We start from the raw sequence: 18,960 nt of genomic DNA on the forward strand, positions 1-18,960 counted from the left end.
AAATTGTGCCTGAAGAAGTGGCAAATTCTGCAAAATGCTTCAGAGTAGTCAATAACGTAGTTTTTCAACAATCATAACTGTTTGTGTCTTCTTAGGGAAGTTCTCACACTACATCACATGTGTCTTCTTAGGGAAGTTCTCACACTACATCACATATATATTCTAGTATAAACCAAGTTTTTAGAACGCCCCCAAAAAGGCACAAAAGTGGGGGTCCCAGCTTATACTCTGCACACGTTAACAAATGTCAGACACCCCCGCCTCCAACCTTCTGTGTACAGGGGTAGGGGACAATGTGAGTAGAAGACATTGCGAGGCTAGGGATGTAATTTTGAAGCTAGCACAACCTGCCAGCTAAGGCAGCTCGCCTTGAAAGGGAAAAGGTCAGGTAAAACCTGTCCTCAAGGAACCCTGGTTGGGAAAGACTGGCTTATATTATTACCATCAACAAGGACCACGTACCTGGCAACTTAATGCGTTTATCTGAATCACTCACAGCCCACACGATAACCATCATATCGATCCCTCCAGAGGCAAAGTGTTCATTGTCCGGTGACCAAGCAACGCACACCGCTTTTGCATGATGTCCATAGAACTTGTCCTTCTCCTAGAAACCAAAAATGAAACCCAGGTTATATGTTGCTGCCCCAGTATTCCTTTTCATTCTATTACACTAGTGTTCACAGCAATAAAGGGTTAGGATCGATAGGAAATACAAAGAGGATAACAAAAGCCTTGCACCTCGCATGCAGCCAAACATTCACTGCCTAACGTAGACCTGAGGTGAAAATAAACTGATGAGAGAAACCATTATATTAATAGTACTCTTAAAATATAACTTTTACCTATACCATGGTTTTATTTGAAAGATTTATAAAGTAGATTGAGACACTACTGAGCAGAGGCAACAAAACATTCAGAGTTAGAAAAAGGTCAATAGTTCACGTATTTTATCTCCCCCTTCTATTCTAAACCTGGTGTGTCCATGGTGCAGGGGCGTCTTGTGGAGCATCTACCACCAAACTGTCTCTGGCACACCTCAGCAAAAGGCAATCCTTGATGCGCCTCCATCTGAGTAACCTCCACTGCCCCCCATTGTCTAATTTTCAAAGTAAACTGGGACTGCAGATGATGTCAGAGCTATATAAATCAATAATATAGGTGGCTCAGATGCTACAATTAACAGTTTTATTCATAAATACGTTTTCTGTAATGTAGTTGCGCATATAAATTCCTGTAGGCCACAGCTAAACTAATGCTTACAGTAAATGCCAAGTGAATAGGTAAATACAAACAAACAGCCAGGCGTTTGGTGCCCCCACAAACATAGAAATCCCTGCAACTCCCAGGTAAGGTAATTCTCACTCTCACCAGTAAATCCAAATAAACAGCCCGGCGTCTGCTACATAGAAATCCCAGCACATGTAAATTACCAGCAATCCACACTTGCACACCTGAACCTGTAAATCACGATAGACAGCCTGGTGCCTTCTGCTGCTCAAGTACTGGTAATCCAAACTTGCACAAATGAACCTTACATCCCACTTAACGGCCCCGCAGCTCGCAGCAGAAGTGCCGGTAATCATGGCAACTGCCCTGCAAGTGCAGAGAAAGCCCTTACCCAAGTAGCGAGACGCTCTGAGTGCTCTTCTTGTGCGTTCTTTCTTGTATTGCCGCTAGATGTGCCGCCGGGTCACGCTGGCGGCTAGCAGCGATACAAGAAAGAACGCACAAAAAGAGGACGGCTCTGAGCGTCTCACTACTTGGGTAAGGGCTTTCTCTGCACTTGCAGGGCAGTTGCCGTGATTCCCGGCACTTCTGCTGCGAGCTGCGGGGCTTTCTATGTGGTAGATGCGGGGCTGTTAAGTGGGACGTAAGGTTCATTTGTGCAAGTTCGGATTACCGGTACTTGAGCAGCGGAAGGCACCGGGCTGTCTATCGGGATTTACAGGTTCAGGTGTGCAAGTGTGGATTGCTGGTAATTTAGATGTGCTGGGATTTCTATGTAGCAGACGCTGGGCTGTTTATTTCGATTTACTGATTCAGTGGTGCGAGTGAGGAATACCGGCAATTAAGCTGCGAGCCACGGGCATTTCTACATGGGGGGCACCAGGCGACTGGCTGTATATTTGGACCATAAGACGCACTGCCTCCCCCCCCACACACACACTTTTGGGGGGAGAAAAGGTGCGTCTTATGGTCCAAAAATACGGTACCTCTTTCAGGCAGCAAAATGAAACAAGTAAAAGTCCTTGTAATTAACACGTTTTGTACTGTACATACACATTTATCTCATTTTACATGTCGCCTCAGGTACACTTTATTGTCAACTTAAGCTGGCCATACATTAGAACGAATAGAAGCAGATTCGACCAAGAGACAAATTTATCTCTAAATCGAATCAGATTAGAGATAAATTTGTCACTAATCAAATCTGCCCATACACTACAGGCCGATTCCTGTCCGATTTCAGCATGAAATCAGGGAAATCGGCTGATCCGCCGTGTCCGCCCCCCCACTGCCCCCAAAATGTTTAAAATGTATGATGTGTAGTGCATTTATACATTACCTGTCCTGTAGCAGCTTGCCGGGTCCATCCGTCCATCTCGCCGGTAAGCTGCATACACGCTAGTGGCACATAGCGTCTGACGTCAGCCGCTATGCGCCTTTGTGATGTCAGAGCACTGCCAGCGTGTATGCGGAACCCGGCGAGATGAACGGAAACCGCGTCGATGCCGACACCAGACAGGTAATGTATAAATGCACTACACGCTGCATACATTTATACATTGCGGCGGGGGTCTAGTTGTCTCGCCGCTCGTTTGCAACTCTGCCGCCGTACCACCGTGCACCCGACCAACCAACCAAGGCCCGAAATTTTCCAGCACGCGCGATCGACCGTGCGGCCAATTTCTGTCCCCAAATTGGTCGCTTTGTCAGTTGGCCATGCACTTGGCAGCATCAATTTTCATCCAATTCGTTTATAATAACCGAATTGGATGGTCGATTGGTTGGTCGGTAAATGTATGGGCCCCTTTAGAAAGATAAGTAAATGAGAAATATAAGGAAATTGTAAAGCATTGTAATTTTTTTGGTAGTCTGCTGCAGTAAACAGGTCACTAACACTGCAAGAGCAAAGTTTCATAATTAAAGCAACATACAAAACTAAAGCGCTGTTTTCAAAAGACCTGACTGAAAATCTGGTAAAAAAAAAAAGAAACAAAAAAAAAAGCAATCCTTAAAGTGGACCTGAACTCAGAACATCCTCTCTGCTCTAAAATATAAGCAACAGCATAATAACCATTAAAGAAAAACATTACAGTGGATACAAATCTTACAATAAATCTGCAATGTGTCCACTTCCTGCTTTCATGGAAGCAGACATTAACATCCTGTGTTTACCAATTAGCTCTCAGTTGTGGCAGTCAGCTGACAGCTGTAGGATTAAATTATAACTTGTGCTTATTCACAGATAAGGGGGAATTAGACTGGCTAAACTCTATAAATACATACAGAGTGCAGTTCCTCTAGGTTTTCCCTTATCCTGTGCAAGAATTAAGATCCACTTTACACAATGTGTGGTGCATTGGTGAAGAATATTTCAGAAACTCCACCTTGTTATATAAAGCAGAGATATTGCACTCTTCAGAATGCCATCTCTTCCATGGCTGCAGCCGCATGTAACAGGTCACTCCTGTAGCCTGGCTGTGCCGTCTGCCCATTAGCTAAAAGGACAAAATGGGGTGGAAGAGGCGCCGCGCCACTGCTGTTTAAACTACTTAGCAGTGAAGCAGAAACAGATACATGGGGAAAACATTCCCAGCTGACGTGAACAACAGAGCAGTGCAGCCAAGGTCATAACTCTACCAGAGCCTTTTATGCAGGCAATGCTACAGGATGCAGATGAAAGGGGTCCCCCCCTAGAAAGCTCTGATTGGACTAGAGTACTTCCCACTGATCTCCACAATAAAAAGATGGCATGAGGGGGCAGAGGCGGCCTTTGGGGGTGGCAAGTGGGCCGATCGCCCCAGGCCCCGCACATGAAGAGGGCCCCGCATGTCATGCCCGCCATACCATGCTGATTTTGGTGGTGGTGAAGGAAAGGTCTACAGAAGTCTAGCTGTTTGTGTTCTGAGTATTTGTAAATGACACACTGCTCAGATTTTCCTATTTTGTTTTACACACCTTATATTTTGCTTTTTTTGCTCAGGGTTTCGTCTTCAGCATGCTTTACTGTACTATGCCGTTTGCATTTTTGTAATGAATTTCTGCACTGACATGAAGCTTGCCAAATGTCAGATTAAGGTAACGTGCAAGAGCCTCAGCCTGAGGGCCCCAGGGGCATTTAGGTCAGTCAAGCATGGACTGGAGCTAGAGGGGGCTCAGGCTGGAGCTTCCAGACTGGCTGGGGATTGGCGTTAGGTTGCATGGGGAGCCAGGGATAGGTAGAGGCTGGCTGGGGAGCTAGGGATAGGTACAGTTTGATTACATTACGTATTAGTTTTTAAACAATAATAAGGCATATTGCTTTAGAGGTGGACAAGCCCAGGAAAAAAAAAAAAATAGTGTACAAGTGGCTCAGTGCTACTGTGCAGGCCGTACTTAGTGCCAGTGCAGTGTGGCCACACTTGTACACAAAGTACAGCCTGCACAGTAGCATTGAGCTGCTTGTCCAGTGCTTTCTGTGTGTTACTGTGCAGGTGTGATCCCTACTGGCGTATGCAGTGTGGCTATGCTCATACACTGAGGGAATTATGGCAGCAATCTGACATTAAAGTCAAGGATTGTTTTTAGAGGGTCGCAGAGCAGGAGGGGTTTAGGAAGACCTGTGAAGCCTCTGGACTATCCACAGGGTTCCCCCTACTTAGATAAGCATCTAACTTTTTTCTGCTGGCTACAGGTACTCCTTAAAGGCTCCAGTAAGGTCTCTTACATGTAGATATGATAGAGGAAAAACCTAGGTAGAGAATAAAAATCAGTTTACAAGAGTGTTTTCATACACAAAGCTGCTTATGATTTAGAAATCTTTCTGAAAAGGGAAGAACCCAGAGAGCAGCAAACAATACACTAGGACAGATTATCCTGGCTGATCTCCAGTACATACTAAGTATAGGTACAAATCTCAGCCTAAATGCACCTATATACAAGCAAACAAAGTAACCAAGTGGCGAGAGCAAAATGGAAGCTGACATGTTATTTAAAGTGAACTAGAGATGAAGCACCCTCATGTGTTTTCCCATATAGATCAGTGGGAACATTAGAGAAAACACCTATCCTGCTCCCTGTTTCATTCTTTACTGCTTAGCATGCTTGTTATCAGCCCTGATAAAATCCCTGACTGAGCATTCAGTCTGGCTTTGCTCAGGAATCATTATAGCCAAGTCATTATAGCATAGCCAGAAGGGGGCAGGCTTGGGCTTGAAAATACATCAGAGAAGACAGACTCAGCTATAATGATTCCTGAGCAAAGCCAGACTGAATGCTCAGTCTGGGATTTTATCAGACCTGATAACAGGCAGACTGAGCAGAGGATGAAAGAGCAGGGTAGGTGTTTGCTCTAATGTTCCCACTGATATATATGGTGAAATACATGAGGGTTGCTTTGTCTCTGGTTGACTTTAAACAATGCTGGTTACCTAGCTGTGCTGCTGGGTGGGGCCCGGGCGGAGGTGTGTGTGTGGTGTGTGCGTGTGTTGGTCGTTATCAGCGGCCTCGGCCCAGTTTCATATACTGTCTGTAAGGGCTTCTAAAGTATCATAGGCAGGAGATCGGTAGGATAGGCATCGTTTAAGGGTAAATTAATGTGGCAGCCTCCATATCCCTCTCACTACACGATAACTTTAACAAATCGGTTAGATAACATATTTTGAGCTGTAAAAATGATGTGTAGTCTAAAGGCTCATACACACATTAGACTATAGTCTTTGGAAAAGGAAAGATCACAGACCAATTTTACCCCCTTCCATGTAGTATGAGAGCCATACCTTCACAGTCTTTTCTATGGAGCTGAACTCCACATCAGAAAAAAAATCTTTGCAAGATGCTGCACACACAGATGCTGTACACATGCAACAGATCAGTATCTGCAAAAGATCTGTTCCTGCCAAAAATCCATTCCTGCAAATTGCAATGATAGTCTATGAGATCTGCAGATCCTCACACACATGATTTAACTGACATTCATCTGCAGATCAGATCCACCAGGATGGATTTTCAGATCTGCAGATGCTTGCTTGATCTGCAGATGAATGTCAGTTAAATCATGTGTGTATGATGATCTGCAGATCTCATAGACTATCATTGCAATTTGCAGGAATGGATTTTTGGCAGGAACAGATCTTTTGCAGATACTGATCTTTTGTGTCTGTACAGCATCTGTGTGTGCAGCATCTTGCAAAGATTTTTTTCTGATGTGGAGTTCAGCTCCATAGAAAAGACTGTGAAGGTATGGCTCTCATACTACATGAAGGGTGGTAAGATAGGTCTGTGATCTTTCATTTTCCAAAGACTATAGTCTGATGTGTGTATGCACCTTTAGAGAACCAGGCATTGAGGAGGCAAGTGGTCTAGTCTATCGCCAGTATATAACTTACCGCATATCCATCAGCAACGATGTAAACCGTGACAATACGGGCGGCATCCGTAGCAGCAAGGAAGGCACCATCATTGGAATAGGCAAGACTGGTAATCATGGCAGTTCCTGGCAAAGACTTCCCATCATCCTTCAGCGTGTTCCCTTGAATGGAATACAGGTGGATATTGCCATCCTATAACAAGCACAACACAGATGTCAGAAGGGAGGTCACAATCATATCAGATGCATCTGAGCAATTTCCCTACCAGGATTTGCACATGCGGTATACAGCAGCTGAATATCCATCGAGGTATCCCTTCTATCGCATGGCTCAGAATGTGGCATGTCCCGATTTATGTCTATCTTCATTCTTCTGGCCAATTATGTTGCTGGATATTTTTGTTACTGGAATACAGATAACTGTGTTCTACATAATGTTTGTATATACAAAGGGTTGCTGATAATTTCCTGGCTTTGCCTCCTTCCAAATGAAATAGAAAAATGAGTGTACAGTCATATGACAAGCCTGATATCTTAGTTGAGGTGCACCATGGTTTGGCTATACCATTGGCCCAAAGAAGTGGGCATAGACCCATGAATCGCGCTGCCAGTGCAACAAACTATTACTGATATACTAAAATTAGTGTCATCACAGATGTAAGACACCTAATTTTAGTAGTTTTTAACGTAGTTTTATATTCATCTAGGCACCTCTTAACCCCTTTCAAATGAAAAAAATCTGGATATCTGGTTTCAAGAATGGTCATTTCACCTTTGAAGATGACCCCAAAACTTGTCCATGAGCTGTGGGAAGACCGGCGAATATCCAGTCCAGTTACTGGACATCGCACAGGAGCCTATTAAGTTTGTGATCACCACTATACTAGACTTGTGCAAGCACACAAATGTTTAAGCAGTGATAAGGAGGAGGAACAATTTGACGTATCCAATGCTGTTTTAGGCCCATTTAGAAGCTGCACAGTACTCGTTGGCTAGGTTTGGCAATGGAGGATGGAACATGGTTGCACATCTGTGATCCTGCAGCCAAGGAACAGTCAAAGGAATGGCGCCACAGCGGGTCCCCGTGGCTGAAGATGTTTTGCACCCAGAAATTGGAAAAAAAAAAATACAATAATAATAAATTTAATGACATCCGTTTTCTGGGGAAAAGACGGTATTCTGCCCACCTCAGGACTTCGTATCACCAGACCATAATATGTTAACCCCCTGGACCAACTGAATAAGGCAATTAAGACAAAAAGCCATGGAAAGTTGACCAAAGCGATGCAGTTTTGTAGGTCAATGCACCTGGGTTTACAATTGGTCCCCACCCCACCGTACTCACCTGACCCAGCCCCTTCTATTATCTATTCCTGAACTTGAACACCAGAAAGGGCAACGTTTTGCAGATATTTCTGATATGCTGAGAGCTGGTTTGAGGCCCAACAAAAATACATATTTGAACGGTCTACAAAAGCAACTACACTGACCCAAGTGCATCAGTCTCAGGGTTGTTGAATAAATGTGATATTAAATAACTGGCTCTCTTCTTTCTATGCAAAGACAGGAACATATCAGCACCCCCTTGTATACAACTAGAGTACATTTTATATAAGAAGGATTCTGGTTGAGAACTCATGGTGGTTGAACCCCAGTGTTTGGGCAGCTGGCTCAGATCACTCCTAAACAACCACACATCCTCACTTCCTTCGCCCACCTCCTATATTTTAAATTCTAAAGGTGCGTTGCCTTCAGAAAATATATAGTTTAAGGATCTTGAATGAACATGTAGTTGTGTTTTCTTGTCAAATAGGATGTCAGCATCCGCATCGTCTAAAAATAGTAGTTTATTAAAGCTTCTTAAAATCCAGGATAGGCAACAACAAGTGTGAGCCGGCGTTTCAGAGTACCGCTCTTTCCTCGGACAGTTCAGGCACAGAGTGTGTGCCTGAACTGTGAGGAAAGAGCTGTACTCAAACGCCGTGTGTCATGGTGACCCGGCTCACACTTGTTATTGCCCATCCTGGATTATAAGAAGCTTTAATTAACTACTATTTTTAGATGGTGCGGATCCTGACATCCTATTTGATAAGGGACCCTGTGCACTCCAGGGTTGATTGCTGCACGTCAAGTTCCACTGGTGCAGTCACAATTGAAGATTATATGAGTTGTGTTTTCTTGTAGCAACGGTTATACAAATGGTCCATGCTAAATATGGTAGTAGACCAATTCTGTTTTCTATGTTGTTCAGTATTGGAATTAGAAAGAAATAAAAATGGCTTGCACTGCTGCCATCTACTGATTAATCTACTGAATTTATATGGCATCCATTGTGACTGAAAACAATGCTTTCCAGTATAACCACTGCTGTGCAGACATGCTAAACACCCTTTGTTACCAGGCCATTTATTTATTCACGTTTTTGCAGCAGTCTTAACTCAACTTATTCCATACATTTTTTTTTTTAGGACTTGGGACATTTTGTAGTTTTTTTTTTCTCTTTTCAATTTGTACATAAAATGAAGAGGTTTGTGTCCACCTGTTATTACACAAAAGGAAGGGGGACAACACTTTACAGGCTTAACGAAAGTTCAATCAATAAGTTTACTTACAACAAACAGTCATTTCCATTAAGGTGCTTATAGATTTGCAGCAATCTGATGTGTGCCACACACTAGGAACAGATTTCCAGTAGATTTCAGAATGAAATCTATTGGAAAATCGATCTAAATGCATTATTGGACCATTAGATCCAATGCAACTCTATGGGCCATCGATCTGCTTCCAGCAACGGATCAACCTAGAATTTCCATCCTGTCAGATCAAAATTGGCCACAAATCGATCAATAGATTTGATTGATCAGAAATCGATTCTATAGATTCCGTACAATCGATCAGTCGCTGAACTCGACCAGTGTATGGGCACCTTAAGTCATAGAATACCTAAGTAGCTCACAGCGACTCAGAACCACTAGGAAGATATAGGGGACTAAAAGAGGATATTTAGGAGTGATGCATCATGGGAAACTACATTACTCACTTAAAACACTGAGAATTATACATAGACTAGTAAATATCCCGAATTAGTCTCCAATTAGACCTAAACATCTCCAATTAGACGTAAGCAGGATATAATTTAAAAAAAAAAATCCAAAATAATGTTTTTTGTCAAAATAAAAAAGTCATTTGAGGACTATTTTATGGGATTTCACCTGCACTTGCTGTAATTGGAGAACTCTCAGGGTTTTCCTCCCCCTAAATACATGTGTCAAGGCAATACTGCCAGCTGTCTGCACTCAGGTCGGATCAGGACATTGTTATTACTCAATATAAACACCACACAGAGGGGATTAAAGGATACCTGAACTGACACGTGACCTGATGAGATAGACATGTGCATGTACAGTGCCTAGCACACAAATAACTATGCTGTGTTCCTTTTTTTTTCATTTCTCAGTCTGAAAGAGTTAAATATTAGGTATGTAAGTGGCTTACTCAGTCCTGACTCAGACAGGAAGTGACTACAGTGTGACCCTCACTGATAATTTCCCCTTTGTATCTCTTTCTTGCTCTCAGAAGCCATTTTCTGCTAGGAAAGTGTTTTATAGTTGGAATTTCTCATCAGTCAGAGTCACACTGTAGTCACTTCTTGTCTGAGTCAGGACTGAGTCAGCAACTTACATACCTGATATTTAACTCTTTCAGACAGAGAAAGAAAAAAAAGAACACAGCATAGTTATTTGTGTGCTAGGCACTGTACATACACATGTCTATCTCATCAGGTCACGTGTCAGTTCGGGTATCCTTTAAATAACTTTCTACTGGAAAGGGAGGAAATAAACCACAACAAACATGCAGTTGAGACCGTATGTAAGAGATTGTTATAATATAACAAACTAGTTGACCTAAGCCCGTTTAAAAAACGGGCTCTAGGCCTTCTCAAGCCGCCACCGCCAGGTAATGCGCATGCGTGCACACTTGTCGCTCGGCTTCCTGGCCCCGTCCCAACGGCTGTCTGTCCTGCACATGCGCAGTAGCACAACACACGGACAGGATGACGCAGGGACAGAGGTATATTAGATAGAACTAGTTTACCCAAGTCGTTTTAAAAACGGGCTTAAGGTCTCTCTCACTGCCGCATGTCAGTGCGCGCTCACCCGCCCTGCTCCCTGGCCCAGTCCTTCCCCTGTCCCAATGGCTACACATGCCGCCACAACACACACGCCATCGCCCTCCTCCTCCGCTGGGTCATCCTCCCAGCTCTGTGCGTCCCTGTTGCCCTAGCAACCACAGGGACAGAGCAGAGCGAGCCGGCTGAACTGCGCAGTTCAGTTTTCACACGACACAGAGACAAATGATGACGCAGGGACAGTTAGGGATTATTATATAGGATGTGCAAAATGCCATTGTTCCAGCGACATGAGGGCTTGCTACCTTGCAAACCTTCCAAACAAAAACATTCCTCTAACTCTCTCAGGAGGTCCAGGATTTCTTCTGATTGTGACATGGGATGCTGCCTGCTGATACAGTTTAGGAAACTTTAAATTGTTGGAGGGGCGGGCTATTTAAGTGATGTTTAAAGGACAACTATCACAAAAAATGTAAAATGCGTGTAAACATATACAAATAAGTAGAGTTTTTCTTCCAGAGTAAAATGAACCATAAATTATTTTTCTCCTACTGTCACAGTAGGTAGTAGAAATCTGACATAACTGACAGGTTTTTAACTAGTCCATCTCTTCATGGGGGATGCTCAGCATGGCTTTTATTCTTAATAAAGTCATTCCCTGAAAAGGATTTATACACTGATGCTGGCCAGCTTCCCTGCACACTATTCTGGCAGCTGGACTGAGCAACTGCCATTCACTAAGTACTTTTGAAAAATAAACAAAACCCTGAGAACCCCCCATAAGGAGATGGGCTAGTCAAAAACCTGACTGTTCTGTCAGATTTCTATTACCTACTGTAAGTAACAGCAACATAGGTGAAAAGTAATTTATGGCTCATTTTACTCTGGGAGAAACGTACTTATTTGTATGTGTTAAGATGCATGTTAAATCTTACAATTTTTGCGATAGTGGCGGGAAGCCTGTAGTCCTTAAAGAGACACTGAAGCGAAAAAAAAATGATGATATTATGATTTGTATGTGTAGTACAGCTAAGAAAAAAAACATTAAGATCAGATACATCAGTCTAATTGTTTCCAGTACAGGAAGAGTTGAGAAACTCCAGTCGTTATCTCTATGCAAAAAAGCTATTAAGCTCTCCGACTAACTTAGTCGTGGAGAGGGCTGTTATCTGACTTTTATTATCTCAACTGTAATTGAACTGTTTACTTTTCCTCTGCTAGAGGAGAGTTCATTACTTCACAGACTGCTCTGAAAGACTCATTTTGAATGCTGAGTGTTGTGTAATCTGCACATATTATAGAGTGATGCAATGTTAGAAAAAAACACTATACCTGAAAATAAAAATATGAGAATATTTTCTTTGCTGCTAATCTTCTAGTAATTATTCATAGTACACAACCAATTCATTATATCATATTTTTTTTTCGCTTCAGTGTCTCTTTAAGTGGTTAAAGGACAATTGACGCGAGAGGGATATGGAGGCTGCTAAATGTATACCAGTTGCTTCACTATCCATCTGATCCTCTGTCTCTAATACTTTTGGCCATAGACCCTGAACAAGCATGCAGCAGAGAAGGGGTTTCTGACATTCTCAGATGTGACAAGATTAGCAGCATGCTTATTACTAGTGTTGTTCAGATACTACTGCAGCCAAATAGATAATACCAGTTGCCTGGCAGCTCTGCTTGTTTAAAAGGAAATAAATATAGCAGCCTCCATATACTTCAGTTGTCCTTTAATCCCTTAGCAGAGGGAGGTGGTGGACAGGTTACGGTGATCCGCTTTGTACTGAGAAAGAAACTCCAATCTTCTGGCAATAAGTTACTACTGGATGGACTACTGCATCCATTGCCAAAGTAAATTCATGAATATGGGAGGCTAAGCTAGGGGGTTTTTTTTGTTTGTTTTTTTTTAAATGTACTTACCACTGCACCAACAGCAACAGTTCCAGAACCTTTGTGGACTGCAACACATTCTGGCTCATAGTCCAGAGAGTCCAGAACGAACACCTTCTTCTTGTCTTTCAGCAGGACAATCTACAATGTAAACAGAGGAGCACACATTACTAGAAATGAATACCATCGAAACGCTGTGTAATCCTCGCCCCATATGAACAGATCAGGTTGACATTGGCTGGGGTCAGACGGACTCAAATTTAGCCACACATGGCAGACATGTATTGAAAATGTGGATAGGCAACAATGGCTGTAAAGGCACTTCCCTCTATCTCATTTAAAGGGACCCCGAGCACGGCCGGCGTGAGTCCTGCGCATGCGCGGTTCTCTAATATTGAGCCGTGCATGTGCAGGACTCTCACGCCGGCCGACGTGATTACACATATAGTCAAAGCGGGAAGCAACCATGATGACTTCAGGCTGAAGTAGTCTAGTAATGGAGCCACCAGCCGGGTCCGAAAGAGGAGCCAGGAACATGCCGGGGGACCTTGTGCCCTACGGTGGGCTGGAAAAAGCCCCAGGTAAGTCACAATTTCATTTTTAATTAGTGCTCAGGGTCCCTTTAATTGTTTGAGTCAGTTCTTATCAGCTATGAAACCGAGCTGCAATCATTAACCTTCAACCAACTCCACTATGTTCAGGGTTAATAAGGCATGAGGAATAGATATTGCAACATATCAGACAACGCAAATATTTCTGCCATCATGTTAGCAACAACATGTGTTGCACTGATCAGTCTTGGAGAAAAGTGTTAAGGCCGCCATACATCTAATGATTCTGCAGCCCGATCATCAGATTAGATTATTTTTATTAAAACAACAAACAAACGTGCCACATGTCTGCCTGAACAATGATTTAATCCGTTTTATGACAAAATCTGTAGAATGATTCGATCGAATATAACTGTCGTGTCGAACCCCTGGCCGCTGTAACAACTATAAAATGCCCCTCCCCCCCATTGGCGCCTGTGCTCTTAAAATTCTCACCTGTCCGACTGTTATGACTCCCAGCAGCCTCCTCTGACATCCCCCTTGCCACAAGTGCCTGTACCATGTGGCACCAGGGGCATGTGTGAAGTCACACAAGCGCTATGTGGTACAGCACTCACAGTAACGGGGGTAACAGCCAGAGGACACAGATCTCTCTGAAGGTGGCCACACACAATACAATAAAATGCTCCGATTTTACGGCAATTCGATAAAACGATAGGTTCTCCCGCAAAAAAATTTAAAGCTTTTTTTTTTCATTCAACTGAAAAATCCAATCAGATTTCCCGTTTTTTTTGTCATTTTTATCGAACTGGGATGCCAGATATTTTTCTTCAATCTTTCTAAAGATTGTGTGGTATATGTTAGATTGATCAATTTATTAATATACACACCCTAGCAATTTTCTCAGATTTTCCAATCATTTTTATCATAATTGGGGACAAAATTGAACTGAAGTGTGCGGTACATTGGTCATATTTTTGAAATGTTACAATCAGAAACATTTCAATTCTTAAATTGAACGGATATTTAAAAAATTGTATGGTGTGTGGCCACCTTGAGACTTGATCAGCGAGATCGGTCTCATGGTTGATCTGCCTGCACATCGCTAGATGCATGGACATCTTTACACTTTGATTGCTTCAACAAGGAGGTAAGGGATCATCTAAAACCCAACATTTCCAGTGCCTGTGTATAATATACCCATTAGAAACACCTGCATTGTTCAGGTTTCAGCAGGCCTGCAGTGTAAGCATACCTGTGCCTAGGAACACTTTGGCAAACAGCAGCTAGGGGAAAGTCTCTCTCTGAAGGACCATTCCACACATTTGTGTTTACATCACTCAAGTAGTTTTAATAATATTCACTTGAATGTCTACAGTGCCTACTGCTTTGTTCCCCTTGCTGTGTAGACTACTTTACCTCTTATGCTGGGAATACACGGTTCATTTCTGCCACTCGATTCTGCGCTCAATCGTGTTCGCCGCTCAATTCCCTTATCTTCCACTCGTTTTTATTATCTTTTTCTATTCACCTCTATGAGAAATTCGAGCAGTGAAACAATCGAACGGGAAATTGGACATGTCAGAAATTATCTATCGAGCCATCCAAATGGCTCAAAAATGAACCGTGTATTCCCAGCATAAGCTTCCCTGACAGAGGTAACCCTCATTTGTGTGCTGAGGTATCAAGAATTCATTAGAATCATGATGGATGTGTCATTTTTAGAACTTGGAGAAAGCGGAATGACAGCTGGTATGAAACTGTATGCACATTTTTCAGATATGTCCAGAAAGGTGAAGTGACATTCTGCATTAGTAAAAGCATGGAGTTTTGTTTTGTGATGCATGGCAGAGGCTAAATTTAGGTTTGTTTTAGGCTGGGAACACTCTTTTCTGCAATAGGCGTTAGTTGTTTTCATGCATTTGTGTTTTTAATAAATCAGCCTTTTATCTAGAGCAGGGGTAGGAAACCTATGGCTCGGGAGCCGGATGTGCCTCCTTTGATGGCTACATCTGGCTCACATACAAATCAGTAGGGGTTGATTCACTAAGCTACACTGCACAAGCAGCTCAGCTTAGTGTGGCAGCGCAAGTAAAATTTTCAAAGTAGGCCCGCTACTGCTGTAGCATGCACTAAGAACTAACTGTGCTCCCCCAAAAAGTACGGCTGCTCAAATTGTCCCACTCTGAACCCTGTCAGGTCCAGTGACTTTGTAGGACGTTATCTCCACACTTTGATTGGCCCAATAGGCTGCCTGTCACTTGACAGGCAGCCTATTGGGCCAAAGTGCGGGGATCTCATCCTACAAAGCGAACCAATCCCCAAGTCGGCTAGCAAATTGTACAAGCTGTTAGTCGGTATTTCTCCTGTCTGGCTCTCAGGGAAATTGCTGAAACCCAAAAGAAGCTGAAGACATGTCTGACACTTCCGCTGCCCGGACGATCAACTGTATACACATAACCATGGCAACAGGGATGTGAGCCCTACTGTCCCAGTTTGAAACATATTGTATGGCTCTCATGGAATTACATTCTAAAATATATGTGGCATTTATGGCTCTCTCAGCCAAAAAGACTCCTGACCCCTGATCTAGAGGGAAAAACAAAAACAGTACCTTTTTCCCCCCATTTTGTTTAAATGCCTGCGAATTTCATGAGTTTTCCCAGCCCATAGAAAATAATTGTATATGGACGACCTGCTAGGATATACCTTAGGGGAATGGCTCTTGTCCAAAAATAAAATGTCATCTGTGCAACTGTATAGGCAATAAAAAAAAAAAAAAAAAAAAAAAAAAAAATTATGAAAACACACACACACACACACACACACACACACACACACACACACACACACACACACACACACACACACACACACACACACACACACACACACACACACACACACACACACACACACACTGCTGTGGGTAGTGCATAGGAATGCAATCAGACAACCGCACTAACTTGCGTAACTATCACAATGGCTTAAAAGGGCGTTAATAAAAGTGGGCGTACATTGACCCGCTACCAGATCAACCTGAATGCTCGGTACACACGATGAGATTTTCTGAAGTATTTACTCTCAGATCGATTTACGATCTGATTTGGGATCGATTTTCCGGACCTGTGGGAAAGAATCGATCTGACAGTAAAGCGGACAGAAATTCTCATAGTGTGTATCTATTGTTACATAAATCCCTCTCTGACTGAATCTGATCAAAGAGGGATCTATTGACCATTTCTGCGCCAGATCTGTGTGCATGAAGTTTCAGCCGTGCACCACATAAGTTAGCAAAAAGCGCAATTCGGCCACCGAGTTGATACAACTTAAAGGTAGAATAGTAATGTGTGGGCCTGGAGTTTGTGCAGAAATAGGGTGAGCAGTTTTTCGGCTTTACCCTGTGCAGAGATTGCCAGCACTGAGAATAGACCCCTATTGCCTGTCCATGCATTTCAACACATACGGCCACCGGCAAGGAATCCACTGGTCATTGAGATATTGAATGCAGATACCACCGATCGAGCCGATGCATACCAATATTTCCCGTCATCCCCAATCAATCCTTGTGACTGATTTCGCCCAGAAATCGATCGCGAGGCTATGTTGTGGTACAGATTCTCCTAAATTATTGTATCAAAAGTTTAATTTGCCGCAGAATTAAAGAATGTATGGGCCCCTTAGGGCTCTTTCACAGTAGAGGCTGCGGTAGAAAAGGCTGAAGCTGCCTTTTGCTTAATGCCAATACACAGCGTTTTCAAAGAGTTTTACAGCTCATATGAAAAAGTCTTTTTAGTGCTTTAAAAATAAGTCAAGTCAGTTGTAAAACGCTTTAAAAACGCTGTAGTTGGCGGTTTCCATTGACTATCATTGAAACGCAAAAAGCCAACTTTGGCTGTAAACAGCTTTGAAAAAGCTCCGGGGAGCTTCAAAACAACGCCCAAAAAAGCTGCTTTAGGTGTGAAAGGTAAAATGAAAGTCTATTGACTTTTAGGTTACCTCAGAAAACGGCAACTATGGTCTTGGCTGTAAATTGCCGAAACTAGCCTCAGGTGTGAAAGATTCCAGGCTTTTATCAACTAAAGACAAAAAAAACATGACCCAGATTCAGAAAAAAAAAAAAAAAAAAAAAAAATTTCCTGAGTGTTCACATCTTACTAAATACAATTTTAGCCACCAGCATAGGAGAAAGGTACATAAAATAAGATGCATATGAACATCTTAAGATGTAATTAAGTAAACGTTCAATATTATTTTTCTGACTCAATGGCTCTTTTTCACATTTAGCAAGGTGCCAAAAAGATAATTCATAGATAAGATGCAAACATCTCCTGGAGGAAAAGTTAATGAAACCAGGGGCCAAGTCTACAAGATCACCAATTCTTTAATAATCTTCAGGCCTGCAGAGTCCTAGAAAGCAGCCCTGGGTGATCTAGGTCTGTGAAGCATGGAGAAGCTTATTAACCACCCTGGCGTTCAGTTTCCCCAGGATTTCCGTGCAAAAAGTGTTTGAATTAATTTCCAATAATTAGCAAGCATTTTTTTTTTTGGCAACCAATTTTTTTTTGATATTGAATTCAATACAGGTTATTGTATTGAATTCAATTAAAAAAAAAAAAAAAAGTGTTTTCTGCAAGATGTTGATGACGCTGTGTGACCCTGGTGTCATATACGCCGATCAACAGGGGACATGTGATCGCCGAGGGAGAATCAAAATCCGCCAAGGGACATGGAAGAAGACACTGGGGAAGCTATCAGAGGTACGCGACGAGGGATCAGCATGCCAATGGTCAGTATAAGACCCAGATGTATAGTTAGCCAGATGTGCAGCCAGGTATAGTTAGCCAGGTATAGTTAGCCAGATGTGCAGCCAGGTATAGTTAGCCAGATGTATAGTTAGCCAGATGTGCAGCCAGGTATAGTTAGCCAGATGTATAGCGAGCCAGGTGTTTAGCCAGATGTATAGTGAGCCAGGTGTTTAGCCAGGTATATAGTGAGCCAGGTGTTTAGCCAGGTATATAGGTAGCCAGATGTCCCCCTCCCGGTCCTCCCCCCCCCCCCCCTCCTAGCACGCTGTGGGTAGCTATCTGTGCTACCCACAGCATGCAGAACAAGCACACCCTAGGGAATCCCTGGGCAGCCAGCGGGGCAGAGAATGTGTGGGGGTTCCCCCTTGTATGTGGAGGCTGCGCTGGCAGGGGATCCCACTCTGTGCAGCTGGGGGGAACCCCTTTCTATGGTGGCTGTTGTGGGTGGCCTATTCCCCCCTCCCTCCGGATCTCCCCCCTCCCGATCTCCTCCCCCCCCCTCTAATCAAGCCTCGTAATGTAACTGTACAGAGACCGGGACTTTGGAGATGAAGGAGGAAGTGCTGCTGCGTCGCTGGAGAAAGCCCTCGGGTGAGTACAACTATTTACTCCACGGGATTAGAGGGGGGGGGAGGAGATCGGGAGGGGGGAGATCGGGAGGGGGGGGGGGGGGGGGGGAATAGGCCACCCGCAACAGCCACCATAGAAGGGGGATCCCCCAACCCGCACAGAGGGGGATCCCCGCCCACAACAGCCACCATAGAAGGGGGATCCCCCCACCCGCACAGAGGGGGATCCCCGCCCACAACAGCCACCATAGAAGGGGGATCCCCCCACCCGCACAGAGGGGGATCCCCCCGCCCACATAGCCTCCGCATACAAGGGGGAACCCCTGCACATTCTCTGCCCCGCTGGCTGCCCAGGGATTCCCTAGGGTGGCTGGATGCTTGTTCTGCACGCTGTGGATAGCACAGATCGCTACCCACAGCGTGCAGTCAGGCA

General features: G+C 43.6%; 1 protein-coding gene and 1 long non-coding RNA gene across 2 annotated transcripts in view; one reads left to right on the forward strand and one right to left on the reverse strand.

The window, feature by feature from the left end:
- The window catches only part of WDR1 (WD repeat domain 1), a 108,083-nt gene that overhangs the window by 3,588 nt on the left and 85,535 nt on the right, over window positions 1-18,960 (reverse strand). Inside the window, exons 12-14 of the mRNA XM_068277506.1 lie at window positions 12,630-12,740; window positions 6,594-6,767; window positions 463-607 (exon numbers count right to left, since the gene is read on the reverse strand). Coding sequence (XP_068133607.1) covers window positions 463-607; window positions 6,594-6,767; window positions 12,630-12,740 — 430 coding nt within the window. The remainder of the gene's footprint in view (window positions 1-462; window positions 608-6,593; window positions 6,768-12,629; window positions 12,741-18,960) is intronic.
- The window catches only part of LOC137564113 (uncharacterized), a 51,386-nt gene that overhangs the window by 3,085 nt on the left and 29,341 nt on the right, over window positions 1-18,960 (forward strand). The gene's annotated exons all lie outside the window — the stretch shown is intronic.

Source organism: Hyperolius riggenbachi, chromosome 1 (assembly GCF_040937935.1).
Source record: "Hyperolius riggenbachi isolate aHypRig1 chromosome 1, aHypRig1.pri, whole genome shotgun sequence".
Taxonomy (NCBI): domain Eukaryota; kingdom Metazoa; phylum Chordata; class Amphibia; order Anura; family Hyperoliidae; genus Hyperolius; species Hyperolius riggenbachi.